The 15,380-nt window shown below is 39.8% G+C and overlaps 2 protein-coding genes across 2 annotated transcripts; both read right to left on the bottom strand.

Annotated features, from left to right (window-relative positions):
• Positions 1–1,173: 1,173 nt before the first annotated feature.
• Positions 1,174–3,849, bottom strand: LOC117148012 (larval serum protein 1 alpha chain). Its single transcript, XM_033315173.1, has 2 exons — positions 3,565–3,849; positions 1,174–3,499 (listed from the first exon to the last, which is right to left on the bottom strand). The coding sequence occupies exons 1-2, from the start codon at positions 3,772–3,774 to the stop codon at positions 1,262–1,264; spliced, it is 2,448 nt and encodes an 815-aa protein (XP_033171064.1). The 5' UTR covers positions 3,775–3,849; the 3' UTR covers positions 1,174–1,261.
• Positions 3,850–4,668: 819 nt separating this feature from the next.
• LOC117147286 lies at positions 4,669–6,993 on the bottom strand. The gene is made up of 4 exons (XM_033314130.1): positions 6,892–6,993; positions 5,937–6,151; positions 5,521–5,700; positions 4,669–5,381 (listed from the first exon to the last, which is right to left on the bottom strand). Exons 1-4 carry the CDS (start codon positions 6,901–6,903, stop codon positions 5,078–5,080), a joined length of 711 nt encoding a protein of 236 aa, XP_033170021.1. The 5' UTR covers positions 6,904–6,993; the 3' UTR covers positions 4,669–5,077.
• Between the last annotated feature and the right edge of the window lie 8,387 nt (positions 6,994–15,380).

Genomic DNA, 15,380 nt, shown 5'->3' with positions numbered 1-15,380 from the left:
CATAAGGATGTAAAATTAACAGTTTTGGACAGCTATTTACCAATGCTAACGATCCCTATCACTTTTTGAAGAATTTAGGAAAAATTATTTTTGGGTAAATTTTCGCATTTTTTGTAAGGGGTAACATCATCAAAATTTGCAAAAAATGGCAAAAAATAGAATTTGCATTTTTGAATACAGTTCGATTCTAAATTTAAATATAAACTCACCGATATATGACATTCCATATTCAGACAACTATTTTAAAAGTTGTAGCAAAAAAACGGATTATTTTATGAACAAAAGTCGGAAAGTCGACTTTGACCAAAAACGTGATTTTACAAACGGAATTTTAGTCATTATTTCGCTAAAAATTGTCATATAGATGAAAGAATGACTGTTTTGAGCAGCTAATTACCAGTCCTAACGATGCCTATCACTTTTTGAAGAAATTAGAACAATTTATTTTTGGGTCAATTTTCGCATTTTTTGTAAGGGGTAACATCATCAAAATTTGCAAAAAATTCCGAAAAAATAGAATTCCTTTTTTTTAACACAGTTTGATTGGAAATTTAATTACGAGCTCCTCAAGGTATGACATTCCGTATTCAGGCAATTATTTTCAAAGTTGTGGCAAAAAAACCGATTATTGATGACCGAAATTCGGAAAAACAGCTTTGGCCAAAAACGTGATTTTACAAACGGAATTTTAGACATAACTTCACTCAAAATTGTCATAAAGATGAAAAAATACCTGTTTTGAGCAGCTAATTACCAGTCCTAACAATCCCTATCACTTTTTGAAGAATTTAGAAAAATTTATTTTTGGGTCAATTTTCGCATTTTTTGTAAGGGGTAACATCATCAAAAATTGCAAAAAATGGCAAAAAATAGAATTGCATTTTTGAACACAGTTTGATTGGGAATTTCAATACGAGCTTAACAAGGTATTTCATTCTAGATTGAAATAATTATTTCTAGAGTTATGCCAAAAATACTGATTATTTTTGGACAAAGAATATATAAAATCGACTTTTTGCTAGAAATTCAACGTACGAAGGAATAGACCAAAAACTGTCTTGGGCAGCTACTTAAATATGGTAAGGACACCAATTGGCGGTTATTATTATAGCTTGGCTAAGTAGGACCAGCTATCTCCCGATCCCTTTGACTAGCTTAACAGAGAAATCTGAATACGTTGGATTTTCGAAAGTTTATTTCACTTTTTGCGATGCTTACTAACTAGAATCAATCCATGGTCAATATCGGAATGTTATCAGATCTACAACTTGAAGTACTTGGTGTAGTAGTCGTTGAAGAAGGAGTAATCGAAGTGACCGTAGTTGGAGTATTCCTTGTAGTTGTAGTACTTCTCCATTGTATCCGCATGGAAGATGGTCACATCCTTGAAGTACATGTTGGGCACGTAGAACTCGTACTCGTTGATTTCGCGATCGAAGGGATATCCAAAAGGCAGGCTGTCCACGTGGCGAGCTCCGGAGCCGATGCCGCAGGAGTAGGTGTAGTCAAAGGTGGAGAACTGCTCGTGCTGTGGGGCCATGTAGGGAACCACCATGAAGAACATCTGCATGGGCATGCCCTTCTTCCAGCCCATGGGCAGAACCAGGCGATCGGGGAATCCGCAGTGCGGCTCAGTAAGGTCCAGCGGGTAATCGTACTTGCCATCGAAGGCCATCATCGTGTAGTAGTACAGCTCGGTGTAGGTGGTGCGATCCTTGACGGTCCAAGCGAAGTCGGTGGACTTCCTGGTGATCAGGTTGCTGCCCGTTTTCAGGGTATAGGTGAACTCATCGATTTCCATAAAGTTCATGCGGTTGTCCGCAAGCGAGATCATCCTGCCGTACTCATCGAACTTGGGTCCCAGGAAGGCGCGAATGACCACCTTCTCATCCCTGGCCGAATCGATGGTGTAGGTGTAGCTGAAGGGCTTGTGGTTCAAACGCATCTGGCGGGCGAACAGGGACTTGTCCCACACGAACTGACCCTCGTGGAAGACCATCTTGCCGTTGAGCATGTTGGTCACATCGAAGTCAACCAGATCGAAGTAGGTAACCAGCTCGCTGACCTCCACGTGCTTCAGTGTAACGCCCGGCATGAGGAGTTGCTCCTTGGTGTACTTGGGCAGATGGTGCATGAACTGGAAGTAGACCTGGGCGATCGACTTGTAGAACATGTAGAACATGGGATCCCGCATCATTGTCTCGAAGTTCAGCATCACGTTGGGGTACACCTCCATCTGATAGTAGTGGGTATCGGCGAAGTACATATGGGCCAGCATGTACCAGAATTGGAAGAAAATGTTGTCAATGGCATCCACGTTGCCCTGCAGCATGTTACCGATGATCTCAATGGACTCCGGCTTGCGCAGATCGATCATGTCACCATCGGTCGTCTGGTAGTAGCCCAATTCGACGATGTTCTGGATGCGTCGCTGGAAGCCGGTGATCTTGTCCAGCATCTCAAAGTTGCCGTACGTCTCCAGTTCGTAGTAGTTCTTGCGATAGCTGTAGCCAATGCCGTTGTAGTAGATCATCTGCGGATCGTAGCCCATCTCGATCTGGTGGAACCAGGAGAACTGAGGAATCTCGCCGAGGCCGTGGGACAAACGCTCCATGTGGTATCTGCTGAGCAGCTGGTGCACATTGTACAGCCACCATTCGCCGCGACGATCGTTCTGCAGGCCAAAGGTCTTGCCGTCCAGGAAGAAGGAGTAGTCCATGTTCAGGTAGTACCAGTAGGTGTTCCATCCCAGATCCTCGGTGAAGTAGGACAGCTTGGACTCCTCGTTGTAGAGGTACAGGTCGCGGCTATAGTCCACCGGCATGTAGAACTTCTTCACGTCCTTCATCATCGTCAGCCAGTTGCTTTCCTGGTTGTACTCGTGGATGTTCTCGCGCAGGATGTAGTTGCTCTCACTGTACCAGTGCTCGCCCAGACCCATCAGCTTCCACCACTGCCACGTCTTGAAGTCCTTCATGTACATGTAGTCGCTGGACTGGTACATGCTGCCAAATTCGTGTTCGTAAGTCTGTCCATGTCCGTGTGTCTTGCCGTATCCGTGTCCCATTCCTTGTTCGTATCCGTGTCCGTATGAGAAGGAGGGGATCTTGTGGTACACATCCATGTACTCCTTTTCGTACAGGCTAGTCTTCATCCACATCTCGTAGTCGAACTTCTCGGCCTCCATCACAAATTTGCTGTTGAAGAAGAACTGCGGGAAGATCTCGTGGATGGCGGGCAGAACGAGTCCATGGAAGTCATCGCGGTGGATCACGGCCAGGGTCAGGGCGTAGACGAACATGCCCTCGTTGAAGTGCATACGAGCGAAGGCCACGTTGGCCGCGAAGGTCTCCCAGTCCTTGGCGTAGTAGAAGCAGTTGAAGAGTCCACGTGCCTGCTTGGCATGGTGCTTAACCAGGGCGCCAAAGAACTCGCCCTTGGGCAGCAAAGCGTGTGCCTTGTGGGCCTCGAAGAACTTCTCCATGTACAGATCGAAGTGCTGCGAAGAATTGGAGGAGCCTTAAGGTACTGACCATTCAGAATCCGCATTATTCTCCCACTCACCGTGTAGTGATCCTTCTCGAAGAAGAACTGCTTTCCCATCGCGATGTACTCCTCGAACATAAGGGGATCCTCGACGCGGTAGACGATCTCGAAGAGGAACTTCTGCTTCATCAGGAAGGCCTTGTCAGCGACCTTGATGTCGTGGGTCTTGTGGTAACCGGTCGCAGTGACCACGGCCACACAGGCCAGGAATGCGATGGCAAACTTCATCCTGGGAACTCCTTCTTTTGCTCGAAACACTCAACTTCAACTGCTCCGGATCGAATGCACTTGGTGGATCCAATGCCTAAAGACTGTTGCCTTACCGACGCCCACGGGTCTGCTTTTATAGCCGCAGATTCCCGCGGTAATCGGAAATAACATATCTGTGACGACGGGATCAGGGATCATCGGGTGTATCTCAGGTGCTCGCCGCGAACATCTGTTGCTACTGCACCGCATCAGCTTATCTCTGGACAGGCTACGTTGGTCCCAGCATATCGAGTCCACATTTGCATTCCAAAAATAGCGTTCGATTCGGTTCTTTGTCTGCAATTTCTGCACAAGTTCTAATCGTTTTGGATTTTAATTACTCATATGAATATATTATAGAGATACTGCCAATCATATACCTATTTCAAACTAAAGTTTAGCATTATTTTGAGGAAAGTGTGTGCAACGTGGCGTATGAGCAATGATGGCAACCACTCTATTCCGATTTTAAAAAAGTTTTTAATTCCATATACATTCCATATACATAAAGCAAACTTGTCTGCTGCTAAGAGCCTAAACTAGAAGTCATTATAGATTTTATTTAAATATTTTTGTATATGTGCATGTAGATGCAAATTATATTCACATTTTTGTTGCATTCTTTTAGGCATTCGAAGAAAATCATATCTTAGTTTGAAAGTGTTATATGCCATGCTTATAAAACCGTAAACAAAATATTAATTTTAAATTAATAAGACTTAACTTTATTCCGAGACAACTAATTTCCTTTGTACCGATGATGAATAAAACGTAAACAATGGCTCGCAATAAAATGTACCAAAGCCAAAAATGAAAAGTAAATAGTTTTAAATCTCCCCATCCATATTCTTCCCAATTAAAACACATTAAAACTTTGATCGTTAGTTTAGCCATTTTATTTACTACTAATATCACTCAGTGTATATACATAGATTCGTTTGCGTCTTTTCTCGGGATTTGTGTGTGTGTTTGTTTTTTTTTTTTGTGTGTGTGTGTGTGTGTTTTTGTGTGGGCTAGATATATAACATATATCAGTGTATATAGGTATAATATCATATAAAATTGTGCTCCGTGTATAACACTAAAAAATGATAAAAAAAAATTTCGCTAGCTCTGTTTTACTCTTCATTTGCCTGTTGGAGTTGCACTTAAAAACTAAATACTTGCAGCTGGGGGGAAAAACGGGGATCGGGAATCAGGAATCGGGAATCAGGAATCGGGTGGGGCATAAATCTCGCGGGAGAAGGATGTTGGATAGGGGTATATCTAAATAATAACCGCCTTATGCCGTGGGCAGATACAGACGAGATGGCGTCGCCAGTGGCACCTGAGGTGGCTGATAGTCGTAGCCATTGCCGTTGCCATTTCCGTATCCGTTTCCAGCTCCATTTCCGTAAGCATTGCCATTTCCATAGGGAGACGTGTAGCTGTAGTCATCGCCACTCTGTCCACTGCCCCTCAGAGGTCCTTGGGATCCTTGGTCGGAGTCCAGGGTCTGCTGCAGGAACTGGAAGCGGTTCTTGTTGCCCAACAGGCTGCTGGGATCCACGGTCTGGCGCTGTCCGGCGGAAGCCAAAGGCTGGGGTCTAAAACACAAAAACGAATATGTATAAAATAAGTTTGTGATATCTAATATATAGTTTGCCATAATAGTGAATGAAACTTCTGATTTTTAAGCCAATGTGTTAGTTTTTTGGTTTTTTGCAAAGTGTATTGGTTACTCACTCGGGGATGTCCAGATCCAGCTCGGTGATGGGATGGTAGCCGAACTCATCGGCGGTGTAACGGGTCTTGTACCGCTTGCCATCGGCGCCGGTGAAGGAGTAGGAGCCGCTGACCACGAAGGTCTTGTCGTCCTTCAGTTTGCCCACGCTGCTCACTTCGATGCCGTTCTGGGTCTTCAGTCTGAAAAAAGGTAGTTTTAGGTTTAGTAATGCTTCGTAAATTATTTAAAAAATATATAAAAGTAAGTTAAATTTATTTGCTATGCCTCAAAAGTTGTTACATATCTATAAAGCTATGTTAAAGTAGTTCTATAAATCTATAAGACTGCGACCCAACTTCTTATTAACCCCATAAATCAGTTTCAATTAACCCACACACTATTTATCAATGAACTATATACATATATAGACACTCACTCCAGCTTGAATTTCTTGCCCGAGTTGTAGTTCTGCAGGGTCTCGGTCTTGGCCTTCATGACATCGCCGCTGAAGTGCACCGCCGGCTTGTCGTCATCGATGTCCTCGGGCAGGGTGTAGATATCGCTGGGATTGTACTTGAAGAGGTCCAGATTGCGATCTGTCAGATGCTTGACATCGGCAGCGGCCAGGGCAGCGAAACCCAGAAGGATCAGCTGAAAGATAGAATGCCTGGTTAGTGCCACTCGCCACACAATGCATCGTTCCGTATCTGTGGATCACAGACGTTACGATTTATTCTTTGCTCATTCGGTTTTGGATACGGATTTGGATTTGAATTCGGATTCGTATTTTGCATTTCGCATTAGCGGGCAAATAATCAAAGTCGCGCGCGAATCGCTGGCGTTTCTGACCGCACAGCGTCGCTTTGTCTCGCAAGTCTCTCAGTTTTTTTTTTTTTTTTTTTTTTGGTTTTTTTAGTCTTTTTAATTTTTTATCTATATTTGCCGTGATTTATTTGATTTGGTTTCGGGCCGAGGCACTAATCATAATGGGTTCCAACCGTTTCGATATTTGTCATTCGTCTGTTTCGACGTTGATGAGCTGTGCGGCTGCTCAAGGTGATTCAAACACTTTAGGTTTCGGACTTTCCTTAAAGTGTGGGTCATTAGTTCCTTAATTTGGCATACTAATTCTTAGGTGATCCCAGAAGCGAAAAAAAACTATAAGGCAGCCTCACAGGAACTTTGTTTAAATTGATTTTAAAGTGTATCTTTTTTTTAAGTTTCAAAATAAGCTTTAAAGTCATTTCTGTGGCTTAAAAGTATTCACACTTTTTAAGGATATTTTTGCGCGCACTTTCACTTGATCCTTTTATTCTTTTATTTATTGGGACAGCACAAAAAAAAAATAACGTATTAAATATATATACTTTTCAGTACTTTCGGGCACTTACAAAACTCTTCATTTTTATGTGTGTTTTGGCGAACAAAATTCGTAACGAGGACTAATTTATGTTTTTTTTATTGTAGCGGCTCGGTTAGTTCCGATGCTCACAGATTCTAGCAAATAAATACAAACGATGCGACTTCTTGTTTCCTTATATATGGTATTATCTGCGACGCCGGCAGCGAAGTCGGCAGAAATAGGAACCGGACAACGAACTGAGCCTCTGCCGGCGTCGCAGCCGCTTAGAATCGAAAAAAGCCAAAGTTTGTCAACGCTGAAATCGGTATATATGCATATATATTATATATATATATATATATATATGGTATATATGTATGTGTGTGAGGGAGGGGATTAGCCCAGAAGAGGGGCATCATCCATCTGCGAATCTTCAGCCTCCCGAAGATGTAACATTTTAGGGTCTTCTGGACAATTCTCCCTTGGTTTCTCGGTTGCTGACGGAGACTGATCGCAGATCGAAAAGCATAGAAATCTGGTTTTCGGGGCAACAAAATTAGAAAACCGCCATCATCAAATTAGCATACACGTTTAATGATGATTCTCGCCCTGAGTGTGTGTGTGTGTGTGTGTGTGTGAGTGTGTGCATGTGCGTAAATTTAAATCTGCGTTAATTTTTTATAAAGCATGGAATATATATAAAAATATATATATATATATACTAACGATAAAATATGCGTCGATTCACGATTAACGATTTTGGGCGACCAGTTTGTTTTTAGCGGACACCCAAGTTCCAAGTTCCGAAAGTGCCGCTGAATGGAACCCGCAAATCTCCCATCCGTTTCTTCAGCGGAAAGAGGCGATGGTGATTCTTCACCACTGATAAGATGCCCCATTCTCATTCTTCGGTTTCATATGCTAATGCATCGGTCAGCCTTCGCTTAATTAGCCGTTTCGTTTTCGGTCTTATCAAAATTTATCAAATGCGATTCTTCTGGCGGATCAGTGTCTGTCTGGGTGTCTTCGGGGCTTGGTGTCTTGCGTTCTTCTTAAGATCGTGAGATCTTGGGCTCACAAATGCCATTTGACCATTTCGGACCGCACAGGGTCATCGGATTTTCGCTTTCGGTAGCTTTTCAGCGTTTTGTATTTCCATCATTTGCATAGTTATTGGTTACACTAATGGCTCTATTTATGAAACTGTTTGTTTGGTCTTCTGAATCTTCCAATTTACTTGTAAATTGCATTATTGTTATTTGATTGATGGTTCATGTTTCTGTCTGGGTTCTCAGCGAGCTTGCCTTGAAATCTAGTCATCTTAAGATAATTATTCATATTCCATTTTAAAAGCCCAATAAAAATGTAACGTTTCCATAAACTAGTTCTCGATTAATTAATATTTATTTCCTTTTTGCCAATTTTGAAGCTCTAAAAGTAAACAGTTTATACAAATCCTGATATACGGCAAAATGGCTTATCAAACTGTTTTAAAAATACAATGACACACATATACACCCAAAATTCAAGGTATAACGCAAATATTGTATATTTTAAAATGTTAATATTATAGACATATTCTTTCGATTTTCTGTTTGCTAAACCTGGCTTGCATTTGAACATATAAACCTATTATTAATCAACTATTTTTTGGTTAGCTTATTAATACTATAAATTTATTCCTGGATTGCAGATTTTGCAAACATATTTTGACTGGATTTATGGCTGTCAGCAATCAAGTCAATCACATTTTGGCTTCCCATCGAGGGGATGAGATTGAAATCAAACCGGACCGGACACGCAGCTCTAATGATAATCGCTAATGGTGCCTCTAATTTAAGTTTTATGCTTAATAACTTAAACGAATGCCGCACGGCATTCATTTTTCATCCGAAAAGAAGTATCTCTTATTTTTGGCCAGTTGATTCTTCTTCTGGGGTTGGCTGTGTTCTTCTTGGCCCAATGAAAACGTTTTTGGCCATTTCAGCGACTTGTCAAATGTGTGATGGCTGTTAGTTAGTCAGTCGGCTGGCTCACTTAGTTAGTTCGCCTTGGAATTTAGCCTGGTGTTTCTGATTTCTCATGTTTGATGTCTGCTGTTTCGTCCGTGCCTTTGATATCAAATCGCATTTGTTATGCATACTTGCACACGCCCCAGAGTTTTGTCTTCGATCTGTGATCTGCGAGCCGATCTTGATGGCTCACTTAGAGACCATGTCCAAGCAAACGAGTTAACAAAAAGTCCGCCCAAAAGGGAGTGGCCGTCTGCGTCCGTCCAATCGATCTGACTCATCATCTCGATCTATCACCCCATTAATTGTCATCGCCTTAATTCCAAGTAAAAGGCTGCAGCTGCCGTATTAATTAGCATGCGATTAACGTGAATTTTTTAACTTTAGATGCGGCTTTACATTTGCCATTTGCATATACAGCCAAGAAAAGAAAGTGTTTCATTTTTTGTCTCTAATTTTTATTGCGATCTTTCGCCCGTGTCGTCGCCTGTGATTTCTTTGGCAAATTAACAGATCGAACAACTTGTTACGCAGCCCCCAGTTCCCTCGTTTCGCCGAACGCTTTGAATTTTGCCGATTTTCGGAATTGTGCCCCATTATCTGGGGGTATTTTGAATTTGGCACGGATTTCGAGGATCACCGAAGTTTTTGCCATTCGATTTCAATCCGAAAGCAAGACAAATTATGTCATTTGCATTGGATTATTAAAGCTTTAGCAAGTCAGAACTTTTTAAAGTGTTCATATATATTTTGAATATATTGCTTGAATATATTTTAACATTATTATTTTGTGTTCCTTAACGTATTGTTTACGAAACTAGTAAATAAATAGAATTAACAAATATATATATGATCATCCGTAGAGCATTCAAATCTTCGTTGGGTCGTAAAGCACCCATCTCTCTGTTTATTTTTTTCCCGTCAACGCTTAGCCAAAACAATAAAGAAAGAGCTGAAAAAAAAAACGAATATAAAATAAATAAATAAATTAGCAATTATAAGGAGACAGAAACGAGATTTCTTGGAAACCAAAACATTTAGTTCTGTACCCATTCGATTCCTATCCATTCGATTCGTTTCGATTCGAAACGATTCTATTCCCTCCTACTTTTTTTTGCCCTTGAGCAATTTGTGGCATGGATGATGTAAAAGTTATGTAAAACCAAGATTCGATTAGGAAAACACGCACTGAAATCAGTGCCTAAAATTGACCAGCATGACGAAGAGTCATTAAGTATGACAACGAGTAAATATGTTTACGAGACAGATCGGCTCCACTAATTCTTAAAAACTGTGGGAATTTTTACGAGCTGCCAATATTCACGGAAGCTTGCCATTTTTTCAATAACTTTGACCATTTGCTAAGTAAATTAAGCTAAGGTTGATTCCATTAGATACTTCTGTATAAATGTTCCATTGATAAAGAAGTCTGCGGTGTTCTGTGATGATGTTTTTCATGCAATTGATGTGAGGAACTAACTTATTTCATAGCCACTTGTATTTTAGAATTAACTTGGATTTATTAATGGATAGAAGCATGCATATAAGGCTCTGTTACCGTTTCCAATTCATGTTTCTGTTCCAATCTCTCAATGTATAATTCGCACAATTTATTGACCAAATTAAGCAGTATCTATCAGTGCATCTAATATTCTATTGATATGCAGATCGCATTGTGAACCTCTCCTTATAGACAGTTCCATAAATCTGGGCAGCTCCATTTCGGAGCAACCCATCACCCGACCAATCTGATCGGATCTGCCTACATCTCTCTCCAACGAACTGGTTCGTTCGATGCCGTCCGTTAATCCAACTGATTTGCATTGGGGCACATGCAGAGGAACCCCCCTTCTGCTCCACACACATATCGAATCAATACCCCCCCGCTCCAGGAATAATATTATAATTATTCTTGTAGGTGGCCGAACAACGCCCCAAATTTTTTTTTTTTTTTTTTTTTGGCAATAGCTGGTTGTCATTAGTGGAGCATGTCCAGGGCGTGATTGAATCTGAATGGAATATTAAGAATCAGTTATGGCTGCACGTTCTGAATCAGAGATAGAGAGCGAGAGAGATCTGGTTGCGGCCATAAATAATATGTGGCTAAATCATATTTTATGGGCAACTTAAGGAAATACGCCATACTAAACTCAGCTCGACTGGGAGCCCAGTGGTGGTGGTTGGTTCTACGGGTCTAGAACCCAACCGTGTAGCCGAGCAAACCAACTAAGTCGAGTTGCGATCAGGTTCTCTGTGGTCTTTGACCGGTTATGCATATGCCACCTGAGCCGATCCATCGATCGATCGATTCAACCAACGCTCCTTTTTATGGCTGTTTTCTACGGTTTTTTTTCACCTTTTTTCCATTTTTTCCAGGTTTTTTTTTTTGTTTTACTTTGGTTTTGAGGGGGGGATTTTATTTTTGTTATTTCTGCGAGAGCCAAAAAATAAATAATCAATGCGAATTTGCATAGTTTAAATAGAAAGCTTAACACGTTTTGCTTTTACCCCAAAACGTAAAGTTATCTGTCTCTGCGCTCGGCTTTTTGTAGTTTTTTGTTGAATTCGTATAATTAAGACCAGTATTTTTTTGTTGTATTTTGGTTTTAGGGGAGTATTAAGTTCCTTTAAATATATATGCAGACATACAGTGCGTTTCGGTGTTAAAAGTGTCAACGAAATTATGGGATGAAAGTAGAAGCCGCAGTACCATATTTTACTCATTTTATTCATTAGGCTTTGATTGCCGAATACCAGTTCTTAATAAAATTAAATAATGTGCTAAATATAGAATTAAATTTAATAAGATATTTAAATCTTCCATTTTACTAATACCAGTTTTTAAACAAGTTTAACAATGCTATTAAGTAGGCCATGTGTTCGAATTTAATTTAATGGGATATTTAATTTGAAAGCTTTTTAGGCTCTGCATGAGGTAATCCATTTGATAATACAAATATTTTTCAACTAGCAATAAAAGAATTTTGTTTAAAAATGTTTAAATCAACATCATTGACCTGAACTTGCAATCACGAAACCCACTGTTCGTCACTAAATTATTCCAGATTAAATCTAGATGGAGCTCCTCGAGCGTGACAACAAGTGCAGAGCCACAGGTTCAGAAATCAAGACCCACAGCTTAGCTCCAGAACCAATCCCAAAATATATATATAAAAAATAAATCGCCAGCGAGTCTAAGAGAAAACACATTAAAGTAAAGCTGTCGCCATTTAAGACCGCCATTCAATTAACTCTGCCTCACTAATTCCATTAAAGTTTTATAGGGATTATAAATCTTCTGGCAGATATATCAAACTCGTATTGGAAACGGGCGAAGCCAGAAGGAGCATTGATGATCCATCTAATTAATAGTTGGTAGGAGTAGTTCGAGTTTACGACTTGTTTATTTAATAACTTATCAGAGTTTTCCGCAAAAACTGAGATCCGGTCAACCCCCACCACATAAAATTCTGGTTTTCAAGATAATTTTTTAGCTTTTGGCTTGTTAGCGTTTTGTGCGCACAAAGTCTAAAAATAGCACAGAAAATAACAAAAATATTTTTTTGGAAAACACTTTTGGGTGCCTTTGTCCACGCTAATGCGGCGCCAAGGGCAACAATTGATTGGGAACTGTGTCAATCATGATTGTTGGACGGTTATTAAGGAATAATTTGATTGAATTTATGCTTAATATATTCTAAACTTAGTTGGGGACTCACGTTTTATAGTTTTTCATTGCTTGCATGATTCTTTAAGTTAAATATTTAAATGTACATTAAAGTCCCAAAATAAACTTTATTAATAATATTAAATATCCTCAAAAGAATCCTTCGGAATATATTTTATTAGTATATTTCTAGTATTTAGCTGATTAGCATCAGCTTATAATAGTTAAGTAATTTAAAAGCCTTCCATCCGGTTATTGTAGTTCAATTTTTCTTCATCCTGGTTCCCAGTTTATTTATTTTTCCAATCAATCATTTATTGCCTCAATCTCTACATCAACAAGTTCTTAAATTTCTTAATGATCAGCCAACTTGCTCAAGCTTTCAATTAAGTTGAAAGACGAATCAATCATTCAGCACCGGTCGCGCATAAATCAAGAAATCCCGGCCAACAAAGAGGGGGGTAAATAAGTTTATATGGCTCTGTTAGATTTGGATCTATAGGTCTGAATAATGCCGCACATGGAGTTACTCAGACGATCTATTGGAACTCGACGGAAAATCGAGACGCGGCGGCGAAGACACTTGCTCCACTTCCAAAAGCTTACAGCGCAGACAGCGCGACTCCGCCGCATAAACAAACAATCACGATCACAGTGATGGCACAAAAAGAATAAATGAAAATCAGATAATAATTATAAACTTTTAAAAAATAAAAGTAAAACTTAAACTTAACAATAACTAAATATTCTTAGCCTGAAACTAAAAACTTTCTAAGGAACGACGCTAGAAACTAGCTATAAGCTACTTAATCTGGCTAAGAACTAGCTAGATATGCGCAGCTCTGCGCAGTGGGAGCAAGCGAGATAGCGCGAAAACGGCAGCGCGTGCGCGTTTGTACAGTTAGGCACACATGCGCCAATATTACGTATACGTATACATCAGCTAATATTACGTATACGTACAGGGGCAACTGTATTAGTATTTGTGTGGCGACGCGTGCGGCGCATGCGCAGCTTTTATTTGATTGTTGTTTTTTTTTTTGTTTTTTATTAATTTGTGTTGGCCGATGTGTCCGTTGCCTAACTAACCGATCTTTATCTTTATCTCCAAGCGTGGCTACCTTTTGCCCCTCCGCCGTTTACACATGTCGCTTTTTTATGGACCCCCCCTCGGTAACAGAGCTTCTTCGTTATTCTTCCTGAGATTTTTTGCCATAAATTATTGCGGCTTTTGTTGCTTTTATTCGTTGTTTTGGCTCGCATCATAATTTGCACCTGCACGAGAATCGCACTCGCAAATTAGGTGCGCTTTATTGGTTGGCAAAAAGAGAGATATGAAGGGGGTTTTTGGGAACAAGATTTAGAACCACAGTTTCCGCAAGCTGTATGTGTTCCCTGCCTATGTTAGTTTCATATCAAAATTATTGAATATTTTATTAAAACGATGTGTTACAAAATAAAGAAAGTTTATGCCAGGCTAGTAAAACTGGCTAAAAAGGTACAGACATATGTGTAGTAGTATAAGTTGGTAAACAGACTTTTCAGTGGCACTGTGGGTGTCAGGCCATATGCCCACAGAAAAGAAAACACGTTTGACCATTAACGATGACTGACTTTCATTAGATAGATGGCCAAAATCCAGTTTCCCTTCTCCATTTCTGAGTGGGTGCCTTGGGTAACATCACCGATCGCCAACAACTAACTAAGTCGCATCATCATCGATACCCAAATCAAATACAGTTCAATTCCATTCAAATCGAAACGCGGACTCAGATCCAATACGATGCGATCGTGATCGTGATCAAGAAGCAAAGACATTTCCGCTTACTGAGGCGCAACAATTTCAAAATTGACAGCTCCCCGGTTGCCAATTAATCTTTGATTGGAATCCGTATGCGAGTGTGAATCGGAATGGCCCAAAGCCATAAACCAAATCCAGATAAATTGCTATAAATGTCTTTCCGAGTAGAGTTCATAAATTAAATCAACTCCAAATTAATAACACAAAAAAGAAAAAGAACCAAATTCGCATTCTGGTTTTTCATCTTTAAAAGCGGCGTGACGTGGGTGAATTCAGAACTTGATAGTTCGCTTGGGAAACCGTTGACCCTATCCGGAATATTCGAAATATATTTTAAAATCGATAAAAACCAGTGATATTTCCTACTTGCTCTGCAGTTGTTCATAATTTAAAGGAATTTTATTGAAACCTAACAAGTAAAGTTATTTTTCCTTAAATATTTAATTTCAAATGGAAAAATGTATAGATAGGAAGTAAACTTATTCAAAGGAATACCTAAAGCTAATAAAAAAAATCCTGCGTTTTAGAGTATTAACATTTTAATAAGCTTGAGCCGCACTTTTGGCAAATATAATTATGCAGTTGCACCATGCGATTAATTAGCCATTAACAAATTCGATTTCTACGTATTGGTTTTGCCTAATTTCGTCGATGGGGTGAAAGGTTCTTTGGCAGTTCCTCGTTTTGTTGTTCATCGATTGGAATACTAAATTTGGTTGATGCGGAAGCATTAATCGATTTGTTTGCCTTAAACAATTGCAATCAATTATCCCTCAATCGAATGAACTAAAAGCATTCATCAATCAATAAGCATTTCTATCTCTTTCGCTCTTTGGATCCCACGCGTAGCATATACATATGTACATATGTATTTATTTCTAAAAGCCTAGAAATGGGCTTCACTTTGCCAGCCCCAAAAGTTATGCTATACTTCGAAAAATACGCACATTCATTCATTCATTTTTGCTTTCGTTTTTTATTTAGGATTTTTTATACAATAACTTAACATTTTGTTGTTTTTTTTTTAATAGGTTTTTGCTTTCTTTTTGGAATCGGAA

This window comes from Drosophila mauritiana, chromosome X (assembly GCF_004382145.1).
Source record: "Drosophila mauritiana strain mau12 chromosome X, ASM438214v1, whole genome shotgun sequence".
NCBI lineage: Eukaryota > Metazoa > Arthropoda > Insecta > Diptera > Drosophilidae > Drosophila > Drosophila mauritiana.
This window is presented reverse-complemented; position numbering and strand designations above follow the sequence as displayed.

Bases quoted from the DNA above. Each gene is read 5' to 3' on its own strand.
- LOC117148012 (XM_033315173.1), bottom strand. From the start codon at position 3,774: ATGAAGTTTGCCATCGCATTCCTGGCCTGTGTGGCCGTGGTCACTGCG. The intron at 3,500-3,564 runs GTGAGTGGGAGA...AATTCTTCGCAG, and splicing joins TCGAGAAGGATCACTACACG to CACTTCGATCTGTACATGGA.
- LOC117147286 (XM_033314130.1), bottom strand. The intron at 5,701-5,936 runs GTGAGTGTCTAT...ACCTTTTTTCAG, and splicing joins GGCAAGAAATTCAAGCTGGA to ACTGAAGACCCAGAACGGCA. The intron at 5,382-5,520 runs GTGAGTAACCAA...TTTGTGTTTTAG, and splicing joins CTGGATCTGGACATCCCCGA to ACCCCAGCCTTTGGCTTCCG.